Source organism: Acomys russatus, chromosome 24, assembly GCF_903995435.1.
Source record: "Acomys russatus chromosome 24, mAcoRus1.1, whole genome shotgun sequence".
Taxonomy (NCBI): Eukaryota; Metazoa; Chordata; class Mammalia; order Rodentia; family Muridae; genus Acomys; species Acomys russatus.
Window position 1 is genome coordinate 60,274,053 of NC_067160.1, and position 24,016 is coordinate 60,298,068.

A 24,016-nucleotide genomic window follows, 5' to 3' on the forward strand; every position below is an offset into this window, starting at 1 on the left:
CAGGTTGCAAAGCAAGAAAGTTTGGGAGGGGGCAATGATGGGGCACTGTCAGAGGGTGTAGGCGAGGCCAGGCCAGTTTCCCTGGGAAACTGGCTGCATGATGAAGATAGGACCGCTTCTACAGGCGTCCCTCCTGGTCCCGAGCAGTGCCCATCACAGATGTTTGCTGGAGGGAAATGTGAGGGGTGGGGTGAGCGCTGTTTTCAGTTGTCTAAGACTGTCTTCCTCTTTGGGGGTGCGTCTCAGTTGTGTCCACCCTGGGGCTGACACAGCCTTTCTGTCTTTGCAGCTCAGCCATCAGATGTTCTGGAGATGCTAGATTTTCACAATTTGCCCTCAGGGGTAATGAAAACCACAGGTTTCTGTGCCACTCGACGATCTTCCAAAGGGCCGGACGTTGCCTACCGTGTCTCTAAAGATGCACAACTCAGCATGCCCACCAAGCAGCTGTACCCTGGTAAGAGGTGCCCCATTTCTGTCTGGGTGGTGGAGTTCTGGGGACTCCAGGGTTCTGGCCTGGGGACAACGAGGAAGCCTGAGTGGGTGGTTGTAGCAGAGCCATGGGTGTGAATTCTGGGAGTGAAACCTACCACCCACTTACCACTTGTGTGCGTGTGCAAGGCCTTGTCTGTGCCTCATCAGATCCAAGCAGGCAAGTTTCCAGCAATGATAGACCACCATGACAAAGGGCAGAAAGGAGCTGGATGCCCTCCAAGGGATGAGATGAAGAGAGAGCTCAGGTCCTGGCAAAGGAAATGCTGGTAGTAGGGAACACAACCTAACTGGGGCCAGTAACACTGAGAGACACAAGTCCAACCTCCTGGCTGGCAGCCAGCATGAGGGAGCCTTAATGAGAATCTGCTGCCAGGTGCCAGGCCTCTGCTTTAATTATTTATGCAGAGGGAGCCATGTTGGGTGGAGGTATACATCCGAATTAGTCACACACTTGGGTATTTAGCTCCGATCCTCCACATCTTGTGGTGTTGACTCTGTTTCTTAGCAATTAAACTTTATTATGCAACCCAACTAGCTTATACAAGAAGGAAAAAGGTTAAAGGGACAAAAGAGTGAACCTTCCGGTAGCCGTTCCATGGGACGGATCCTTAGGTGTCTCTCTGGTGTGCGTGCTGATCCAGCTTGTCCGCTGGCCCCCCCCCCCCCCCCCACGCTCTCTCTGCAGCCGACTTTGTTATTCTCTCTTCCCCAGCTCCCTCAGTCACGTGGGAAGGACTGGCTCCTTCTCCCGGTGAGGGTCCATTAGAAAGACAATAGTCCAGGTGGGGTTCCCAGGTCTGCTTCCTGAATTCCAGACCCAGGATGGCTCCACTCAGTCTGTCACAAGGTATTTATGGGGTGCCTCAAGGGTAAAGCCCGCCAAGACTGCTCCCACCTGTGACAAAGCTTACTCCTTCCCACATTGTGGTATTGATTGTTTATTCACTGATGGGCAGGTGATGGGTTCCCCTCTCCCTGCCTCAGGAGAGCCTGTTGGCTCAACCTGAGGTGGCCCGACCCTGCTAACCTGATTATGAGGTGAGCCAGGCAGAAGGCATGCCCCTTCTGCATTTAGAAGCCCGCGTTCAATCTTTTTTTGTGATCTAGATGTGACCCCAACATTGAACTAGAACTGGGCAGTTTTAGCAAGCTATCCTGTCCCAGTGAACCTCGTGTCTCCACTGTGTCCCCGAAGGATGCTCTTGCTGGCTGTGTGGTCACTTCCTGTGGCCTTCTCCTGTCTGGGTTTTTCCTCCATCCAGCATCTCTCTGAAGTCATTGTGACTTTAAGAGTTTGTGTCTGAAGGAGGAGCTGGGTGCTTTGGTCCATGGTGTCATTTTGGATGGATGGGTGGCGTGCACAATGTTCCCCCTTGCAGCTTCAGAGGGAGCAGCCTGGGGGCTCCAAGGAGCAAGCCTTTGGTGCAGGACCACCCTGGTTCACAGATGCCCAGTCCAATTCATCTCAGACACTTTCTGAGCGAGAGCCCACCCTTCCTCACGGGGAGCTGCGGGGAGTCTGTGCCTTACTTTTTGGGGACAGCATATTTTTTTGGAGAGAGGTCACCTTTAGAACCCCAAGTCTCGTTATTTTTTTTACCAGAGACTTGTAATTTTTCTGCCCTTGTGGTCCAAGAGTTAGAATTTCTGAATTGGAGCCATAGAGTCCTTGGCCCAGGCAGGAAGGTGCTGCTGGCAGGGGACAAAGGGATATGAAGCTGATGTGGGAATAGCTGTGGGAGGGGGGAGAGGCTCCTAGAGCAAGGAGCTCCACACAGCCTGCCGCTAATAGCCTCTCTTAACAACTGCCACCCAAGGCAAGAGTGCTAGCAGAACGGGTCGCTAGAATTCCAGTCTGTCACTCAGTTCCCCCTGGGTTAGCTTGTGGTAAGAATTCTCCTAGGATCAGGGAGATGAGCCTGGGAAATTGAGTGGATTCCCAAATCAGATGATAGGGGATGTTTTGTGGTTGTTAATTAGTTTGTGGCTCTTTTGTTTTGAGACAGTCTTAGGTGGGCTCAGGCTGGCCTTGAATGTGCCAAGCAGCTAAGGAGCCCTCGAACTCCTGGTCTTCCTGTCTTCACCTCCCAAGTGGTGGGACTAAAGGCATGTGCCACTGAACTCTTCTTACCCTCTTGCCTTGACTCCCCAGTGTGTGGGACCATAGACCTGGGATTTATTTATTTACTTTTGACAGGGTCTCAGGTGTTCTAGGCTAGCCTGAGATTTCGATTGCCAGTCAAGGTTGGCTTTGAACTTCTGATGTCTTGAATCTACCCTAAGAGTGTAGGCATGCATCGGTTTGCGGTTTGTGTGGTGGTGGCGGCGGCGATCAAACACGGCGCTCCAGAGAAGCCCCAGCCTTCCCAGAGGCCTTGGGAAGTTTTTGTTTTTGTTTCCTTCTCCTGTCCTCAAATTAGTAACTTGATTGGGCATTCAGACTTGCTCTATTAGGGTGTGTGTGTGGGGCACTGGGCCACACACTGATTGTCGTTAGGGGCCAGTGAAGCCAAGGTGGCTTCAGAGTGTCTGCGGAGGAATTCCTGTGGAGTCAGTCTCCTCAGGTCCCACAGGTCAGCCCGGGACAGACTTATGCATCATCTGGTCTATGAGGCTGCACAGCTCAGAGCAGGCGGTTAATCCTGGAAAGTCCTGGAAGGTACTGCGGGCTTTCTGATTGGCAAGTGCTCAGGAAACAGGTCAGACCTCGTGGGATGTCTTTCATGGGACTCATGTGGCCACTTGCCAAACATTGCCGAGGCGAGAATGAGAGCGGCTGTGAGCTACCTTCCAGAGTGTGGGAGCTGCTCGGCTGCACCAGGGTGGGGAGGCTGGCTGTGGCAGCTGCACATGGAGGCCTGAGGGCTCCAGGCAACTGCAGCAAGGCTGCATTGAGCAGAGCACGAATAGAGGTTTGTAATTGTCTTAGTGCCTAGTGAAGCCCTAGAGGGTGGCGCAATTGTCCCCTCATAGCCTGTGTGGCTCTGGGTCTTTAGATGGCTGGGAATGTCTGTCCACTGGAGTATGGTCTGGTCATTCTCTCCCACAGGGTGGGTACCGTATCTAAAAGAAACTACCTGTAGACAGCCAAGCTCAACTGTCCCTGTGTCCTTGTGTCCCAACAGGCTGCTTGCAATGTTCTCCTAAGTCACACTGTGGCAGGGCCGCTGATCTCACCTTGGGTGTAGAGGACCGATCCCCACCGTTCTTGAGCTGGGCACTGAGGTCTTAACCACTCAGCTGAGGAGGGAGCCGAGATTTCTGACTCACTCAGGACTCCAGACAGGGTGGGTGGGGCTGAAGCTCTTTTCCTCATGCCTCCTTGCCAGGGCTCCATCTTTACTCCAGGATCCTAAAGTCGTCAGCAGGCCCCAGGTTCCAGTAGCACCCAGTGACCCGCAGAGTAGCCTGCTGCTCCTACTGTCCCCTCCCACTCCCACTAGGCAGAAGTCTCGGTCCAAACAGTCCACTGGTGACCACAGGCTAAACCACTTCTTGGAATGCTGGCCCTAGACCATGGCCATGGGTGGAGGGCAGGATGCTGTCTGCCTGAGCAGGCCCATATAAGGACCGAGGACAGTGAGAATACAGCACCCGGCCAGAGGTGCTGTTTCCCTCAGTGAGCAGAACTGGTGTTCTCCGAGAGGTTCTGTCCATCCCACCCATATAGGAGTATGTGGGATTCCCTGGTTGAGGGCTCCCACCCCATTCCCTGTACAATAAGATGTAGGATCTCTTAGCTTATCCTTCCTCCCCTATAGTGAGGAGTTTTAGGATGGCCTTTGACTAATATCCCCATCAATATGTGAAGTCCTTTGGTTGAGGGATGGCCTGCTCCTTGTCCCCACATGGAGTGGTATATGGAATCCTCCAGTTTAGGAATATCTTGTTCCTTGAACCCATATACAGTAGGATATAGGGTCCCTAGTGCATCCTGAACTGTGGGGGGTGAGGGTCCCCTCGAGGAGTGGCCCAGCTTGGCGTCTACGTGGTGTTGAAGATGCCCTCCTATTGCTCCGTGTTAGACCCCAGCTATCTCATGATGACAGCCAGCTGCAGGTGCCCTGCCATCACCTGAGGACCTGGGGTCACACTTGGTGGCCCCAGAATAACTCCATCCTGCAGGAAGTGACAGCTGGTAGTGATTCTTCAGGCCCATCATCTTCCTCAGATGAGAGTCCCTCTGGGTCCCCATGGGCCGTCATCCCTACGCTGGCTCCCTGCCTAAAGCTCTCCACACCTGCAGTGAGTTCCTGCCCTTGTCTCGTCTCGCCACCCCCCCCAAGCCACTGCACATTGCCTATTATTGAAATAACTTGATTATTGTTTATGCCCCTTATGGAAATGTCACTTCCTGGGCAGAGGACCTTGTCCATCCCTTGACACTTCACCCTGGAGCCCCGCCCATATTAGAGGAATTGTCATAACTATTGATTACCTCACCACGGCGAGCAGCCCGTCAGCCAGCTCATCACTATTGACTTAGAATGAGTCAATTCCATGCCAGCTGCACTTACTAGCTGCCTACTGTATTCCTGCCGTGGACTGGTACCTTTGGGTGTTGGTGGAAGGAGAGAGTATCCCAGGAGGGAGGTAGCTGGCCCTCTGCCACCCTCACCTCTCAGTGGTGGCTTTTCTGAGGGAGATGAAACACAAAGTACCAGACAGCAGATGCACTTCTTCCAGACTATCCGGAAGCTTGGAGTACAGTGTCAGCGGCCAGCTCTTGTCACAGCGAGAAGGGACCTCCTTAAAGTGACTATAAATCCATTGTTATTTTGCCAGGAGAGAGATTAATGTTGAACACAACTTATCTTTCTTAAGTTTTGTCTGAGCTGAGAAAATGTGTTACCGTAGTGATTTTAAACATTGAGAAAGAGCATTTTAATGAGCTGGGAGAGATGGGTTGGCTGTCCTCGGCCGTAGATCATGATGGAGAAAGAGGACTCTCTCATGCGCCATTCTTCTCATTCTTTCAGTCAATGGCTGCAAGGGACACAGAGTCAGGGTGGGCACAGAGGCAGGACCATGCGCGGTGCACCCCGGATGCATGCAGAGACCTTCAGGCTGCTATAGAGACCACAGGTGTCCACTTCCTATGGGGACAAGGCCCCGCACTGGCATGGCTAACTGGGGGCTTGCACTGGGCATGTATGGCAGTTCTTGCCATCCACCAGCACCAGCTAAGGCTGAGACCTCCATTTTCCTCACATCCCTGGTGCAGTGTTGATGTTCAGGGCATCAAAGCAGTGAGGTCTCTCATGTTTCCTTCCAAGTGGCTTCCTGTCTGACATTTTACTTTCCCCTAGCATGGTACCTGCAGCATGCAGTTTTAACAGCAGAGGGCGCCCTTGGATAGCTTTGCATAGGAACTATGCAAAGCAGCCTGGCTACAACAGTGACTGGTGGCCTTCTGAGCCAAATGGCTGTCCTTGTTCCTACTCTAAAGGAGAAGGTGAAATAGCCAGACATTCCTGTCCCAGCCCATAAATTATATTCCCAGCCATCTACAGAGAACTGTGTGGCTTGGTGACACCTCACCACTGTGCCTTTCGTTAGCCTGTTCCTGCTGATACCTTGCTGGCTGGGTATCACCCGCTGAGGGATCCCCCACACTCTCCACGGGTGGGGGAGGGGAAGAACGTTTCTAGAACATTTTCCCTCTCATCAATTAACTGTGTTGCTCATACCCCATCAGACCCAGGGCCTTGGCAGCAAAAATTCAGTTATAGGAGGACAGACTTTTACCAGGAACCCTGGGGAGGTGGCAGCCAAGGTCTCCCCAAGCTTCAGGCAAGGGTGGCATCAGGAGTGGGTTCAGGTACCTTCAGAGACAGCCTAGGGGCTTCCTATATTGAAAAGGACACCCCTCCTGTTCAACATACTAGATATTTGTTTTTCTTAAAATTTAAGCTTGGAGTATTTTAAAATTTATTTCTGCTTTTTCTTTGATTTGCTTACTGACAAAGACATATCAGAAAGTGTGAGTTTGGTACGCCACAGGCCTGTAGTCTCCCACCCCCTCTCTTCCACGCCTCTTATCCCCTGTGATTGAGACAAAACGCTGTGCCCAGCCTTTGTACAGTGGGAGATGCAAAGGTCCTTTGTAAGTCGTCCCTGACAAGGGCAGGTCCAGAGGGTCTTGGGTAGGACTCATATGCAGATGCGTGGAGGTGCAGGGTAGAGCCAAGGAGAGGGTGTCATGGGCTCCTCACTAGAAGGGCCACTGCTGTTTTCTGGAGAAGCTTGTGTGGCCAGTCGCCTTGAAACTGGCAGCTTGACAACCCCCCCCCGTGCCGCCCCCCCCCAGTGGTGGAGGAGGAGGCTGCAGAAGCTTCATCTCAGGCAGGTGAGCTGCAGAGGGGCTCCACCCACCAGAGTTTGCCAGATCTCTGAGCTGGCTCATTGCAGCCTGCCCATGGATTGGCCAGAGTCCTGGTTTTCCCTACGGCCCTCTCACCCTGTCCTCCATTTCAAGTCTGATTTTTCCTGAGGACTTCTCCATCTTGACCCTGTGAAAAGCCAAGAAGGCAGCCAGGCCTTCCTGGTCTCCATTTACAACGAACAGGGCATCCAGCAGGTGGGGCTGGAGCTGGGCCGCTCCCCTGTCTTCCTCTACGAGGACCACACAGGGAAGCCTGGGCCTGAGGAGTACCCACTCTTCCCTGGCATCAACTTGTCCGATGGCAAGTAAGTCCCCCGCCCAGCCCCGGCCGAGGGAGTGGGGGAGCTGCTAGCAGGACATCACAGGGCAGCAGCTAGCCTGGTAGTAGATGGCATATGATGCCCACATGCTGTGGACCAGGAGGATGGAGCACTGACCTCCCCAGGGCGTGTTCTAGTCTCTAAAACCCCAGGGACCTTTGCTGTTCCCTAGCTCTGTTTCCCGTAGAACGCACTGAGTGCATCCTGTGCTGGCCCTAGATCAGAAGGGGCAGAGGAGGGTATGTGGCCACGCCTACCTATTCCCTAGGAGCCTACCCTTTCTGGATCTGGCACAGTCTCGTGTGAGTGAATGAAAACAGAGCCCTATCTTCAGAATTCTGCTGTGTGTTCCCTCAGTACTGGTCACCATCCCTAAGGCACCTGGAAACTATAGGCCACGGCTCCTGGGTTTTCTAGCAAGACTTTGTGTCAGCCCATCACAGCTGTCATGGAGTGGGTGTCCTGCATAAAAATGGGGCCCTTGTGATAGTGTTATTGTGACTGCAGTGCCCCCATGACTCCTTCCTATGGCTGAACCCACCCTGAGCCCCTATGCTCATGCCTCCCAAGGGCACCTCAGGAGCTCCCAGGGTTTGCGCCTTAGATATGAGAACTCTGGTTTTGAGGATCTGAATGGACTAGAGATTATCTTCTATCTATTCTCAAGAAGCTCCTGTGTTACAAGAGCTCTTTCCGGAGTCTGACCCCCCTCCCTTTATTGTAAGTAATGAGGGGCACATTAGGACTTCACACATCAGGACTCTTAGGAGACCAGGACCTTCCTAGTCGCACTCAAAGAAGGGAGTTAAACAGAGACCACTCTCTGACCTAGGACAAGGGCTTTCTGCTTCATAAGCATTAATTTTGTGTTGCCTATGAGTGCTATATTCACAACAGGAAAAGAAGCCTACCGTGGCCTTTGATACAGAGGTCTGAAGCCAGTGGCTGTGATCTCTTCCTTGACTCTTAGAGATTCTCTAAGTGACAGTACTATCCTTGTGTGATATTGCCCAGACTCGTGCCCAAGCTTGTCACCCAGCGGCTTTGCGGCACATGGCCCTTGTGGACTTTCCCTGCCTGAATATTTGTTTCTTTGCAGGTGGCACCGGATTGCTATCAGTGTCTACCAGAAAAATGTCACCTTGATCCTCGACTGTAAAAAGAAGATTGTAAAGTTTCTCAACCGCAGTGAACACCCCATAATAGATGTCAATGGCATCGTCATGTTTGGCTCCCGGATTTTGGATGATGAAATATTTGAGGTAGGCAGGAGACGGATGGTTCACCATGACACTCGGGGACACTGTGGGCAAGTGGTGGCTCTCCATATAGAGATGCGGCGGCTGCTGTGGGAGGCCCATCTCCTCAGCTGGGGATCGGTTTGACTCTCATTGCTTCCCGTAGGAAGCCATGGCTTGTGAGTGGAGAGGCCAGCTTGGCTGGCGTGTGAATGTAATGACTGCGCTTTTCTGAGCAACCCGGTCCGTGTGTCCTGGGTACCAGGTTGGGATAGACACAGGGTAAGCTTGCTCTGACTGGCACCTTCTGGTGGACAAGGGTTCTGCTGAGGAGAGCCAACTTCCTTTGAGCACACTTGCAGGCCATAGCTGGGCTATGCTGTGGGATTGTCCTGACTCGGTGTGCATGTTTGAAATCAGCAGTGTTCCAGACAGGCCCAGCAGAGCCTGCATCCTGGGGAAATGCCCAGGGATAGGACCAGGAGGCACAACAGGGGCTGTGGCCTGCACGGTAGTCCACAGAGTCCTCTGGGTTCGTGTGGGGCATGGAAGGATTTGGGCAAGTGTCTTGATTCAGGAAGAAGGTTGAGAGCCTGTGCAGGTGTCTGGGCGGGGATGGGGAGTGGGGAGGGGTGGTCCTAGAGGCCACTTGAAACCAGAACAACTGGGACAACACCTGCTACCACACCCTTAGGTCTGTGTCCCAAGTGCATCCACAGCCTGAGTCCTTGGGCTTGGACTGGGACACTTGGCGTGGTTCCTTTTCTAAGACCTTTGTGGCCTTTGTGGAAAGCTTTGGGGTGCAGGGCTCCCCAGCTGGAGAAGTTTCATAGTCACCTGGAAAATGGTCTCTGAAAGCTATCTGAACTCTCAGGACAGGATGGGGGAGGGCCCTCCCAGCTCTTCAAATGCCGTGTGAATGCCGTTTCCTCGCTGTGTTGGGTCCCACCATGAGGACATGTGCCACCTGTATCTGGGGAGGCTTGCTGATGGCCTCAGAGCTGCAGTGGGGGTTCTAGGCCATGTCCTTTAGTGGCCCAGGGTCCAGCAAGCTGGATGCAATGCCAAGTCGACCCTAGTGCTCTGCCAGGACTTAGTGACCTGACATCAGTTGCAATGTGATTACTACATAGATCTGTGACTAAAGTGACATGTAGTTGTGTGTGATAAGGAGTGAGTGCCAGATGAGTGTGAATTGCAGTCACTGTGGAGGTTGGGCCGAGGTCAGCTGGGGTGAAGAAGGGTAGAATTTGCAGTCAATAGCCAAGCGGAGTCCAGAACAGACAGCTTGCCTTCCGTGGACACGGGGTGGGCCTATAGGAGAAGGTACGAGCAGGGCATGTCTGCTGGACTTAGCTGCCTTAAGCTGACACTGTAGCTGGGGCCTGCTACCAGCTGGGACAGGCACATGGGTGCAGACAGTGCTGAACCTGGAAGCCGTGGGGCTGCCCTCAGGGCAGGCTTCTGAGTGGACATGCCCAGGAGTCTGGGATGAGCTGGAGGGTGGCCGAGTAGCCTCAGCTGGACAGGCAGCTGCTGGCCTCTTTTGGGGAGCTGGTGCTTACCGCGGGTCTAGAGGTCAAGTACTGCTTTTACCGGTTACCCTGTGGGAAGGCCTAGGCAAGCCTGAGATGCTGGCAGGTTCTAGGGCCGCTTTGGAGAGTGTGCGTAAGAGGAGTTGAAGAGAGAACTCTTAGCCAGTGGAGCCACAGTGACCCCTGATGTCCAGTCTCTGGTGACCAAAATCTTGAAAGCAGGTGTGCAAGGGCATCCCAGAGCTGAGCAAAACATTGGGTCTGACTGAATTTGCTGTGTACTATTGGTATTGGGCTGTACCAAACACTTGTCACTTTTGCAGGATGTCCCTTTTATTATCAAGATTCTGGAAAAAGCTTTGACCCTTAAAAGAAAAATGTGTGTGTGTGTGTGTGTGTGTGTGTGTGTGTGTGTGTGTGTGTGTGTGTGTGTGTGTGTGTGTGTGTGTCTGCCCCCCTCTCGCTCTGTGTTTTATGCACATGTGGTTTATGTGTGCAAGTTCTTGTTTGTGTGCATATGAAAGCCAGAAGTCAGTGTCAAATGTCTTCCTCGGTCACTTTCCACCTTGTTTTTGGAGACAAGATCTCGCTGAACCTGGTGGCCACTGACTTAGCAGCATTGGCTGGTCCCTAAGCCCTATGGATGGCTGTTTCCACTTCCCTAGATCCAGTCTGACAGGCATGCGCCACCAGGCTCAATCCTCACTCTTGTGTGGTAGAAACTTTACTGACTGAGCTACTTCCTCAGTCTTGGTCCATCTTAAAGCGCAGGATTATCAGACAACCCCCTAATGGAGCAGCCAGCACTGTCCAGAATGCCAGGGAAGGTTCTCTAGCAGAAACTCAGGGAACTGGACCCAGCTCAGAGGTCTTGGCTGGGTGTTCCCCATAGCTGAGGCTCAGTGACTGCAAAATTCAGACAATAATAATATACCTCTGTGTGTGTGTGTGTGTGTGTGTGTGTGTGTGTGTGTGTGTGTGTGTGTATGCGTGCGTGTGCACAGGAATCACTCCACAAAAAGCACGCACAGCAAGTCTTTTGTAACGGTTACCTATTTATGTTGAGACGAAGACAGGTCCCCGGTTTCAAACTCACTTGGATACTGGCTGCAGAGTCCAGTTTTGCCTCGTTGGCTTTTTCTCGCCATGCACAGGTGGGTCTTACTCTGCAGCTGATGCCTGGCAACTCTGTTGGAACAGCAGGCTGCAATGTACTCACAGTCCCGAGTTTCTGGTGAGCCCTTTTCCCCTGCCGTGGAACTTGATTTGAGGGAGAGCGGCTGCCAGAAGCCCGGGATTTTTGTTGACCACAAGTTGTTAATGGTCTGAGGTCTGTGTTTTCCCAGCCCCAGGGTTTCCTGGCTGTTAGCTGTGCTCACGGTGGGAAATTGGACCTGTCTGCCTTAATGAAGACCAGCTAGGGCAGCATGGCGGAGGGTGGCAGGAGGAGGCTTTTACTCCTCTTTGCTTCTTCCTGGTGTAATGGCAGAGGAGGAGAGCTGGCCTCAGTCTCCTTGCAAGTGAATTTTTATCCCTTTTGAAATAGAAGTGATTTAACTCTTGGCTTTCCAGGTTTCAGATAACGGCGCTCACTGTTATCTCGTTTTCAGTGCCTGGTTTCTCTAGAAGGTTCTTGCTGGAAACTTCTCCAGTGGCCTTTCTTCCCACCAGATTCTTATGCTTGTTAAAGGCCAGTCTGCCCCATAGCTCTCTGGATTTGGAGAGAGGGAGGGTGCTGGAGCTGAGGCACAGCCTCACCGTGCCCCACTCAGCGCCTCTTCTAGGCAGATTCACAGGACCCTACAAGGCTTCCAAAGGGCTTTGGGGAAGCCTGGGGGTGCCCACAGCCTCACAGAGTCCCCTCAGGACAGAAGTAGAGGCTTCTGTAGCCCTGTATCCTGTTCAGCTCTAGGGCACAGACATGGTGAGCCCTGGCACAGTGACTCTGGCAGGCGGTCTCTAGCAGCTGCTAGCTCCCTCAGGCATGGCCCCTTTGCCTCACTAGCTTGGACCTGAGTCTCGGGGTTTCCCTGATGTTTAGGGGATGTTGGACATACCAGGGTCTGGCAAAGCTACATAGAGAGGAAGTGTAGGTGTACAGGGTACATGTTTTCAGCTCTGCCCAGGTGAGCTAAAACCTTCCTGGTTGAGGATTTGGAGCTCAGCACTCACATCTGCGGAATGGGTGCAATGAGGCCACCATTGTAGGGCTGTGTATCGAGGGCTGTGTGAAATGCCTGCTCCAGGGCTTCAGGGATCCATAATGAACCCAGACTCTTGGTGTCAGAGCTGTGACCCTCCTTGCCCGCTGGCAGTGCCACTAACTGCTTTCTCTGTGGAGGCAATGATGCTCGCTGTCTAACCTCTGGATTTTCCAGGCTCATCTAGTATGCTTTGCCTCCCCTCAGAAACGGGTGGGGGTGGGACTGTGGGGTGTGGGATGTGGGGGTGAGGGTGTGGGGATGGAGTCTCATGACCACGCCCTTGCCTCCATCTGAGTTGAGAGCAGACCAGAAGTTGTAATGCTGGCTGAGTTACTGCTCCTGGGGCACGCTGGCCCCAGCTTCCCTTTGCCATCCCAGAGGCCCACCGTGAAACAGGGGCTGCAGGTCTCATCACTGGGGCTTCACACTGTCTGGGTCTTGTGGGCTTCCTAGAGACTCGCTGAATGATCTGCCTTGGTCTAACCCCATGCTGCTGCATTCCTGAGGGGTATGCCGAGCCTGCCCTGTACAGCTGAGTCTCGTCGCTTTCCTTGCGATGTGCCTGAGATCTGACATACAGGAGGTGCTGGGCAGGCCAAGGCCCCATGATACAGAAAGGCGGGGGTGCCCCATATGGGAGAACACTCTTTTTCATCCAGGGGTGAGCTTTGGGGTTTGGGAGCAGGGACACAGTTGTCAGGGAAGGGGGCTCTCTGGACAGTAGAAGTGAGCCGTTCATTGGTGGAATGTCCTTGCAGAGAGGCTTCCAGCAAGCAGCTCCGTGCTCTGCCTGCCCACCTCAAGGTGCTGGGGGCTGGGGACCCTGTTCCCATCTAAGGGATCCGGAAGCTGGCATCCGTGGTTGAGCAACCTTTCAAAGATCATCTGCAGCATGGCAGCGGAGAGGGACTTCTTCAGCCAGGTAGCCTTGCTCTGGACCTCTGCCACTGGCTCCTGTGACCCTCCATTAGCCAAAGACTTCTGAATCCCTAGTCCTGTGGGGTCTATGAAGCTTGGGACATTACAGAAAGGACCAGAACAAACAACTTTCCAGGATGGAAGCTCATTCATTGCTCTGTGCTGCATGACGCTTGACTCTGCTACCCCCATCCTCCTATTTCACACCCCAACCTGGAACTTGGGGCTGTTCTTGCTCTGTTGTCTGCAGGTTCAAGGCTGACCTGTGTTTTCAAGGGAACAACAGAGGCTGGTGTCACCTGCTTTCTCTAGGGCCCTGAGGTAGAAAGGCCTTCTTGCTGGAGTACACCACAAAGGAGGGCCATGGAGGATGCTGAGACTTCGGGGATAGAGAGGTGACCGGTTGCAGACTCTGGGCCCGGAGCCAAATGTGCTTTTAAGCTGTTGAATGTTTCAAGGGGCAACAAGACCAAACAGACTATAAACTCAGCTTTCGCTGTGTACCCCCAGTTGCTGGTGGGTCCCCCCTCCTGACCGCACCTCAGCATTTGAAGAAGGCCAAGTGTTTACTTAATCCTGGCTTCCCTGTTTCCAGGAGCCCAGCTTTTCCACTGACGTGTTTTTTCCTGGAATCGGCTCTGAGACAGGAACGGGCTGTGCTGAGGAGGTGCTTTCCTCATCAGCCAGCCCAAGGGATCTGGGCCTGGCCTTCTCAAACAGGTCTGAGAGCCAGCCATCTTCTGTGTGAGTGGGGAGCAGAGCCCCGGTCAGCAGTGTGGCCCCAGATCCAGGCCCAGCTTTAGCCTCTGACTCCTCCCAGGGACTCTCAAGTCTCCTGCCACTCACCTGTCCACTGAGGGCCTCCCTGGCAAGCTTTAAGGGGCCCAGGGATTCAGCTCAGGCCTGTTGTCAAGTGGGAATGCAGAGCCAATGGAAAAGCCTTGTCTCACTGGGGGGTGGAATGAGGTGACAAATTACCACAGAGAGCTGGTCCCTGTTTGTGGGAGTCTGCCAGTGACTGGTGGACAAGCTGCAGATTCCAGAGAACAGCCGCTCTGTGTCCAGCTCTTTGCATTGCGTCATCTCTGTCATCCTCCCAGGTCGGCCTGATGGTCATGCACGTCTCAAAAGGAGCAGCCAAGAAAGGCTGGCTCTGACTCTGGTTGCAGAGGGCTATGATCTGGCTGCCCAGAAGCCTCTCTGATACCATCTTTGTGCCCCAGTGCCTACCCACTATGATGTTAGCAGCCCAGGGGTGGGCAGTCTGGACCAGCTGTATCAGAGTCTCTGTTGCTACCCAGGCTAGCTTAGCTGTGGCTGTGGCCATTCTGTGAGAGACTCCCAGCAACAAGGCCCGCTTTCACAGACCTCTGCTACTACTCTAGGCCCCTGTGTCCTGACCTACAGATGGGAATTTGGAAGCCTCTAGATGGTAGGTACTGAGTTCAGTAACAAGAAAGGAAATCTCCAACCCTGGCACTCAGCCGCTCATCCTGGGCATGGCCAAGCAGAGGACGATGCAAATGGCCCAGCAACAGATGGGAGGAGTTCTTGTCAGTAGGTGAGAAGAGTGTGAGTGGGGTCGTGTCCTTCTGGCTCTAGACCATGACCCACAGTTAGATGGTCCTGTTCTTCTGATTTCTGCTCAGGCTTAATGTAGATGTGGCCTCTGGCCTTCTCAGGCCAGCATGCCTGTGCTCTAGTTGACTGAGTGGGCCTCAGCACGTGCCCTTGTGTATATGCATGTGACGTTTATGTGTACGGTGTGTGTGTGTGTGCGCACGTGTAGCGCGTGTGAGTGTCAGCATGCATGCCATGGTGCACACGTAGAGGTCAGAGGACACCCTCAATTGCTGACCCTCTCTTTTTGCCTGGCTAGAAGTGGGATCTCTTTGTTCTTCTCTGTTTCCTATAATAGGCAGCTGGTCCATGAGATTTCAGGGATTCTGCCTCTGCCTCTCATCTTACTGCAGGAACACTGGGATATGCACTACTATGACTGGCTTTATATGGGCTCTGGGGATTTGAACTCAGGTCATCATGCTTGTGTGCCACGGGCTTTATTCAGGGAGCTCTGGCCATAACATGCGTCCTTTGAGAAGCCCCAGGACACTAGCCAGTGTGGATTCAAGACTTTACCTGGCTGTGTCTTCAGTCCATCTGCTCTATGGTACCCCCCCCCCCCCAATTCCAGGAAGGGCAGAGCTCTGTTCTGATGGCTCTCCTGGGGCTGACACATGGTCACAGGTGGCGGTAAAGTGGAGAGTCTGCTTCCTTCTGATCTTGAAGGCTCCGGGTGTGGGCACGTCACACTTCCTTGTAAAGCTGACCCTAAACCTAGTGGTCTCACTTTGAAACCATCAACTGAGCTCCATGCATGTCCTGTTTTTGGTAAGGTCATACTCTGGAGTTGAAGCGTTAGAGCTGAAACATAGCTTTGGAGCTCCCCCCCATTCCCCGTTTAGCTCCTGTCTCTAAAACAGCCTGGAAAAGGCCTCCCCTGACCCCACCAGAGCATGCGCACTACAGCACGAGGCCCTGGGCACTCTGGGCACTCCTGAATGGCTTCCAATTCCCCAGCTCCCAGGCTTAGGAACAGCTTTGGATTGGAAGCAGGGGCTGGCCCCAGCCTGTGCCATGGCCGGCAGCGGGCCACACAGGGTGATTCATCTCCTAAAGCCCTTGGCTGGCTGGCAGCCAGATGGGAGGTCTGTGCTTCTGGAGACCCAGGAAGGCACCGTATGAGGTTGGCAGCAGAGCAGAGGTTCAGTCTTCACAGGACTTGCCTGACCTGTAAGGGTGTCAGGCTTGTTCCATGGAAACTGTGAGCTGTAGCGTCTCCCAGGAGACAAGGCTGACCTTAGGTTGGAAGTCAGGCCTTGTCCAGTGACATCATGCTGGGCTGGCACGTGCTGGACATTCTGACTCAGTCCCCTGGGAGCATGGTGGCCAAGGAGCTCTAGGAAGCCGGACCTCATTGCACGGAGGCACACACAGTGCCATGTCACTGAGGGAGGGGACCAGGGTGGCAGGGACACGTGTAGGGAGAACAGAGGGACAGACGGTATGCCACCTAGAGATGAGGTATGCGACTGAGGAAACTGTGAGAGCCTAAAACTGGGTGAGAGTGTGTGAGCGCTGATTCAGGGGCTCCATGGGGAGCTGATGGTGGTCTTGGTGGTGTTAGCCATAGAGGTGGTGATGGTGGTCTTAGTGGTGTTAGCTGTGGAGGTGGTGATGGTGGTCTTGGTGGTGTTAGCCATAGAGGTGGTGATGGTGGTCTTAGTGGTGTTGGCAGTGCAGGTGGTGATTGTAGTAATATTGGTGGTCTTGATGGTGGTGATGGTGGTCTTGGTGGTGGTGATGGTGGTCTTGGTGGTGGTGATGGTGGTCTTGGTGGTGTTAGCAGTGCAGGTGGTAATGGTGGTCTTGGTGGTGTTGGCAGTGCAGGTGGTGATTGTAGTAATAATGGTGGTCTTGGTGTGGTGATGGTGGTCTTGTGGTGTTAGCAGTGCAGGTGGTGATGGTGGTCTTGGTGGTGTTGGCAGTGCAGGTGGTGATGGTAGTAATAATGGTGGTCTTGGTGGTGGTGATGGTGGTCTTGTAATGTTGGGTGGTGAGGATGGTGATCATCCGTCTCTTCTCCAGGGTCGAGCTCTGAGGTATTCCTGAATGATGTCTTTATACCATCCGCCCTAGACAGGATCTAGGGAAAGGACAGCAAGAAGACGTATTTGACCACTTGAGGCTGTTTCCTAATTCTCTTGTGATCACAGCTCAGCCACTCTCCCCAGCCATACAGGGAACCACAAAGCAGTGTCTCCAGGTCCCTTCCCCTGGCTTAGACACTTTTGTTCCCACCCTGTGTAGCCCCATAAGTAATAATACAAAATCAAAATTTTCAGTGTGGACCTGTGAGGGCCCCTGAAAGTCTGAATGGGTGGTCTGTCTACAGGAAACTTCTGAGGGCACAGGGAGTGGAGGAAAGCACCCCACGTGGCACCCAATTGCTCTGCTCTGGGCCTGTGGGAGAATCCCCCAGCCTGCTGCCTGGGTGTGTAGGCCTGGCTGGCCTTGCGATCCTTCACCTCTGTTGGAAACATGTCCCGCTCTGCTCTGCTCCAGTTTGAGGAAATCGGGTTGGGTCTTTCCCTGGCAACCGCCGAGGCCAGTCCTCTTTCCATCCTCCCAGACAGGGAAGTGTGGTCTACTGTGGTTTGGGAAAGTGCCTAAGATCACACAGTGTAATTCAGATGGGACCCCAGGGGAGCTTGGAGGCTCTCAAGTTCCACCTTCCTCCACCTGGGACCACAATCAAGGAAGCCCGGCAAGTGTCCAGGCCTCAGGTGCCTAGGTGTGTTTTGGAAGGGTGGTGGAGGGGTCTACCATCCCAGCTCTGGGGACGTGGTTCTGGTGCCTTATGGCCAGGGAGTGTGACAACGGGAACTCAAGATTTGCTTGGCTAGTACACTCTCCTGCAGCCTGGAACAAGAAGGGGTTATTTTCTCAACTTAGTTGCCACTTGTCTATTCCTAGGCATGAGGTAGTCTGGTTAATTAATTAATTTTATATCCCTATTGCAATTTCCCCTCCCTCCTATCCTAGCTCTTCCCTCTCACCTCACTCTCCCACAATTCTCCCATTCCCCTCCTCTCTCCTCAGAAAGGCTCAGAAAAGAGGCCTTCCATGGATATCAACCTCCTTGGCATCTTCTTCTATTATGGCTAGGCAAGGCAGCCCAGTAAGGGGAAAAGGGACCCCCAGGCAGGCAACAGTGTCAGATACAGCTGCTGTCCTGCTGAGCTATCCGGGTAAAATTTGATGATGAAATCTGTAAGTTGTGCAAAAATCTGTGTGGATCCCTGCAGAGCACCTTTGGACTAGGTGAGGGCCAGGTGTGGCAGCCATGGCATGGGGGGCGGGTGTGCCTCAGGGAGGAGGAAGAGTGAAAAGGAAGGGGAGCAGAGAGGCGCTCCTGTTATCAGAGGGTGCACTGCTAAGCTCTCTGCTGTATACGCATTCATTGCATAGCCGCCAGGATTGCAGACTCTCCAACAAAAGCTTTCCTAACATCTCATTATTGGTGGAAACAGAACTGACTCGCACAGCAAAATGCTTCGGGCTCCATGAGCGCCAAGGACAGCATGATCTCTACTGTGTCCAAATGGAGATGGATCTGTCCTCTGCGGGAAAATGGGCCACTCACTTGATGGCTGCCAACATGGGTGCGTGGTCAGCGCAACGCACTGGAACAACAGTAATGACCAACAGGCATGGGGGAGGGGTGCAGAAGCTTCTAGAGGCTCATTAGGGGCTCAGAAAGTGAAAAGGATGTTATGAAAGTAAAGGTGGCATTCAAACGCCGACACCTCCTCAGGTGATTTAGGGTCACCATAGGCAGGCTGTGTGGGACTGCCAGTTCTGGGTTGCGGCATTTGATGTGATGCCAGGGGTTGGCCTGGACCCTGTGGGTAGAAGACTGGGCTGAGCTGCTACTCACCATGTATAAGCCTGTGTGGGTGACTGAGTGGTGAGAGGGTGTCCTATGTGTGCTGTGCACAACTTAACACTGTGGTCTTATGGTCCAAGTGAACGGCTCTAGGGAGTTGGGAGGGGTGCAGGCAAACTTCCTGGTAGGTGGCCATGACAGTGGTCTCACATCTGTGTCCTGTGAGACAACGAGGAAAAGAGTCATTCATCCTCTCACTTGGAAGTGTGAAGGTAGGGTCAGGCCTGGAGAAAAGGTCACCTTCGCTGAGACAGAGTGGGCCAGAGAGGGCTGGTCACTAGACCTTGTGTGAGGAGGACACAGTCAAGCTTTTCTGTTCCCCGTGTGACCTCAAGACATCGTATGGGGATGGAGAGGCGTCTCGGTACAGCTCTTGAGGACCCATGAGCTGCTGTTGAGGGTCACTTAGGTTCCACCTCAGTGCTCTCTGAGGGCCAACTGCATACTATATAATGGGGCCCTCCCACGCCATGCACGTGTACACAGACAAAACAGTACACATGCAGTATATATTATAGTGGTCATCTGGGTTATGGCTCCTACCTGTGCCATTCATCATTGCAGTGTACTTATTTACCATCTTTGGATGGACACATGGTGCTACCACTCTGGGGCTATTGACAGTAATGCTGTGTGTGTGTGTGAGAGAGAGAGAGAGAGAGAGAGAAGAGAAGAGAAGAGAAGAGGAGAGGAGAGGAGAGGAGAGGAGAGGAGAGGAGAGGAGAGGAGAGAGCTGGCCCTAGTCCCTCTCTTTTTACCTTTAGGGGTGAACTGATTTGAGGAAATTTGTTCAAGTGTTTGTCCTGGTTTCCAAGGTTTGAACTTCTGGGTCGTATGACAATTCTGTGTTTAACTTAATGAAAAATCAAGCATTGCATCTTAAGGAAATGCCCCTCAGTCCTGGAGGCTGATGGAGGCAGGGACATGCCCTTCTGAATGAATCTAGGACAGATTCATTGGTGCTTTGTAACGCTGTGGCTGTGACACCAAGCTGCAAGTGTGCAACATGTGTTTGTCGATGGAAGGATACATTGTGGGTGGGTGGATGGATGGGTGGTTGAGGAATTATCAGCTGGAAGGATGGCTAGGAAGATGGAAGGGTGGGTTAGTGGATGGCTGCTGCCTGGCTGGCCAAATGGAAAGGTGGATAGATGGATGGAGTGGTGGGTGAATGCAGGAAAAGGTGGAGGGATGATTAATAGAAGGGTCGATGAGTAGATTCATAGGTGGGTAAGGAGATGGGTGGATGATGAGTGGATGGGCAGGTGAGTAGATGTATGGGCAGACGGATGGATGGATAGAAAGGTAGATAAATGATTGGGTGAGTGGATGGATGGATTCATGGGTGGATGGATAGATGGATGGATGGATGGATGGATGGATGGATGGATGAAAGGGTAAGTGAGTGAAGGGGTGGGTTGGTGAATAAATGGACGGTTAAATAATGGATTAATGGAAAGGTAGGTAAGTGCATAGGTGGATGATTAAATAGATGGTTGGGTAGATGGGTGGGTGGGTAAATAGATGGATGGATTGATCCTTAGACGTGTCAGTGTAGCACAGCATCTTCTGGGAAGAACTGTGTCTCCTCTTGAGGTCTTTCCTAGACATCTCTCTTGCCCAAGGCTGGGTCCCCTGGCCCCTGGGTCCCTGTGAGTCCCTGTGCTGCCTTCTCATGAGCTTTTTGTCCTTTTGCAGGGTGACATCCAACAGTTGCTCTTTGTCTCAGACCACCGGGCTGCCTATGATTACTGTGAGCACTACAGCCCCGACTGTGACACTGCGGTCCCTGACACACCTCAGTCACAGGACCCTAACCCAGATGAATATGTGAGTCACCTCTGGCTGGATGCACGGTGGGAGCACAGGTAGACCCCCAGGGTAGTGCAGAGTCAGCAGAACTGTGACTGTGAAGGACCCTGGAGGCCACAGGACCAAATTTTAAACAAAGCATAGGGGAAGCAGTGTCTGACCCACTTTACCACTCAGGAGCCCACCTCCACCCCATCCTGGAGTCTCTCAAGGGAGTGTCATCAGCAATAGTGCCCTTTAACCCCTGCTCCCTGCCCCCCACATCCCTAGATGGATGCAGACAGGTGCCCCTTACCTTCAGGCTGTGGCCTCAGTTGCTTTTTAGAGCTCAGTCCATTTGCTCAGGGCACCCAAAGTTTTACTCTAGGGCATGCTCAGCCCTGTGTGTAGTGGTTCGTCCCTCGACTCCCAGGGTAGCAGTAACTCTGCAGGGCAGTGTTTCTCCCCTTTGTCCCTTCTCCCATTTCCCACTCTGCTGCGTCCCTCTCCTCACCCCTGTGCCCTCCTCCAGCAACACCTTCCTCATTTTGTTTTACATGCAGTTCTTTCTGGTACTCTCCCTGCCTCTGGCTGGGCTGTCTCCCACTGCCCTGGGTATCTTTTCATCTTAATCTCCCTGTGCCTCTCACTGTTGGCCAGAGAAGGTGGAGATTTCATGGGGCCATAGGGTTCCCTGACTCAGGCCACCCCCCACAGAACCTGAGATTGTGTTGGATGGAGCTCTGAGGCCAGCCACCACCAGGCCCCTAACTTGTATTTGAGCATGGAGTGACTGCTTGTGACTGTGAGCCCCTCTCTCTGAGTACCCATGTTTGGGGGCTGAAGGTCAAGTTTGCTGGCCTAGCTCTGATTTCTGTGGGTCAGACATAACTACTTTTAGGGCTCAGTGTTTGCTGACCTCCCTCGGGAGCCTGTGGGGCTGTCCATCCCCACGTTACACTTCTGGAGTTTGTTCAGCTTCTTAGGGAGAGGCTGAGGGAAGAGCCCTGTCTGGAGACCCTGCTTTTCCACCCAAGCTGGGACAGGGAGGTCAACTGGCTCCACTAATACATCCGTTTTCTTCTTCCTATGGGCGCCGTTGACTTCAGTACCCAGAAGGAGAGGGTGAGACCTATTACTACGAGTACCCATATTATGAAGACCCTGACGACCTGGGGAAGGAGCCTGCCCCCACGCAGAAGCCAGTGGAAGTCACCAGAGAAACCACAGAAGTTCCTGAGGTTCCTGCCCTCGCCCCCGGCCACAGAGTAGGGGAGGGTTAAGAGCCAGAGGCTGTGAACATTGTTGTACATACCTGTAATTCTAGCACTTGGGACACCGAAGAAGGCTAGTCATGAGTTATAGGCCAGCCTGAGCTACAGGGTGAGAGACACCCTCTCTCCCTCCTACCCCCAAAGCTTTAGCTGTGGTTGGACCATTCCTGGTGTGTCCCTGGGTGGTCCTCCATCGAGTGGTGCACTCTTGGTACCTGGTGCTCATGCACTGGCTGCCCACCTCCTCATTTCTCTGCCTGCCAGGGATTGACAGCCCTGAATCCAAGTCCAAGCCATGGCCAAACTCTACATCCACACTCTGCAGCTCACTCTCCTACTAGAAGGATGCCAGTGTGGATCCTTGGAAAATCCTGACTGTCTCTCTCTACCCTCTGCACCCAGGAACAGACGCAGCCTCCACCAGAACCCCCTACAGTACCTGAGACCAGCGACCCGGCCGGCAAGGAGGACGATCCAGGCATCGGGGACTATGACTACGTGCCTACTGACGACTACTACACTCCCTCCCCATATGAAGACTTTGGCTATAATGAGGGCGTGGAGAACCCCGACCAGCCCACGAACCCTGACTCAGGGACCGAGGAGATCCCCACCAGCACCACCGTTACTTCCAACACTTCTAATGTAATTGCTCTCCTTCCTGTTTGTGTGGATCTAGGGGGCAGGGTGGAGAAGGGGCAAAGGCCACGGCTGTGGGTCACTGCTGAGCACCTACTACCTTGAGTGGCCTTCCTTGCCCACCCCCACCCCCTGCCGCACCCTGGCGCCTGAGTCCTTCGTATCAGTGTTGAGTGTGGTTCGGAAGCCATGGGCTTTTCTGAGCGTATTTCAGGCTCCTCACCCCCCCCCCCCCCTGCAAAGTGAGTAGAGTAGCTTTGCTGGGCTCTGATTTCTCATCCTCATCCTCAAGGTAACTCAGATAACACCGTGGTTTCTGGGTTCCACCCAGAACATCATAGGTGGTTCCCCATGTTGCCAGAATAGCTCTCATGGAGCGCTGCCCTCTTCACTGTTAGAGAGAACCTCAGTTTCCAGTGTGCAAGCTCTCATCACCAATTGAACGCAGACCTCCTGAGGGACGAAGTACAGCTCTGAGGGACACTGGTGCTCCTCCCTGCCCTGGCAGCTTGGGGGAACCATCCCCATGGTGGCTGGGAGGCATGCGGAGTGGCTGTGGGGGCCACAGGTCCTCCCACATGGAATCTCCCATGGGCTCTAAGCTCTAGATGCTCTGTAGTGAGGCTCCTGGGTGTGCCATGTGCAGGAAGTCCTGGGCTCAGTGCTTTCCAGGCACAGCCTGCATGTCCATGTGGTCGACTTCTTTGAGTGACCCTGCCACTTCTGTTCCTTAATCTGCAGCCAGCTCCATCTCCAGAGGAAGGGAAGGATGACCTGGACGGTGAGTTCACCGAGGAAACCATCAAGAATCTAGAGGAAAACTACTATGACCCGTACTTTGACCCTGACTCCGACTCCAATGTCTCCCCGTCGGAGATAGGGCCAGGCATGCCGGCTAACCAGGACACCATCTATGAGGGGGTAAGAGATTTCGGCTTCTCTCTGCGCAAGTATATTTGAGTGGGGGTGGGGTGGGGTGGGGGAAGGGTATCACTTCTAGAAGTCTGAGGGTGGCAAGAGTGACCTAGGCTGCCATGCGCCTTCTTTCTTATTTTAGTTAATTCCTAATTAGAGACAGGGTCTCACTGTGTAGCCCTGGCTGGCCTGAAACTCTGTATGTAGAGCAGTCTGGCCTGGTACTCACAGAGCTCCACCTGCCTCTGCCTGCCCAGTTCTAGGACTAAAGGCGTGTGCCACCATGCCTGGCTGAGCTTCATTCTTTAAAGTGGCCTTTCTGACGTCCGTTTTGGTCATTTGTACCTCATTGCCTGACTGTGCTGGCTGGGGTGGGGATGGGAGGTCTGCTACAGCTTGCAATCCTCCTCCTGGGCATGAGGTGCCTAGCTGCAGGAAGCACCCTGGTTTTGCACGAGTTTTGTGTCATGTGGACTTTCTGTTCCTCTCTCTCTCCTGTTCTTCCTCTGGAATCTCACACCCTCTCCTCCCCAGATTGGAGGACCGCGAGGTGAGAAAGGGCAAAAGGGAGAACCAGCCATCATTGAGCCGGTAAGGATGTTGTTGTTGTTATTATTATTATTGTTGTTGTTGTTGTTATCACCATCATCATCATCACCATCATCATCATCATTGTTTTTGTTGCTGTTGTTGTTAATTATTATTACATCTCTGAGCTGTGCTGTCCTCTGCCAAGCTCATGATGGTTTTGTAGGGCGTGGCCAGACTGTGGGTCCCCACTCTTTGCCCACTT

General features: G+C 53.2%; 1 protein-coding gene across 1 annotated transcript in view; it reads left to right on the forward strand.

Moving 5' to 3' along the window:
• Col5a1 (collagen type V alpha 1 chain) overlaps positions 1-24,016 on the forward strand; it is a 148,011-nt gene that overhangs the window by 37,164 nt on the left and 86,831 nt on the right. Inside the window, 9 exon segments of the mRNA XM_051166957.1 lie at positions 290-464; positions 6,974-7,005; positions 7,008-7,185; positions 8,300-8,462; positions 20,303-20,434; positions 21,505-21,636; positions 22,072-22,314; positions 23,050-23,229; positions 23,758-23,814. Of these exon segments, the coding sequence (XP_051022914.1) occupies positions 290-464; positions 6,974-7,005; positions 7,008-7,185; positions 8,300-8,462; positions 20,303-20,434; positions 21,505-21,636; positions 22,072-22,314; positions 23,050-23,229; positions 23,758-23,814 (1,292 nt within the window).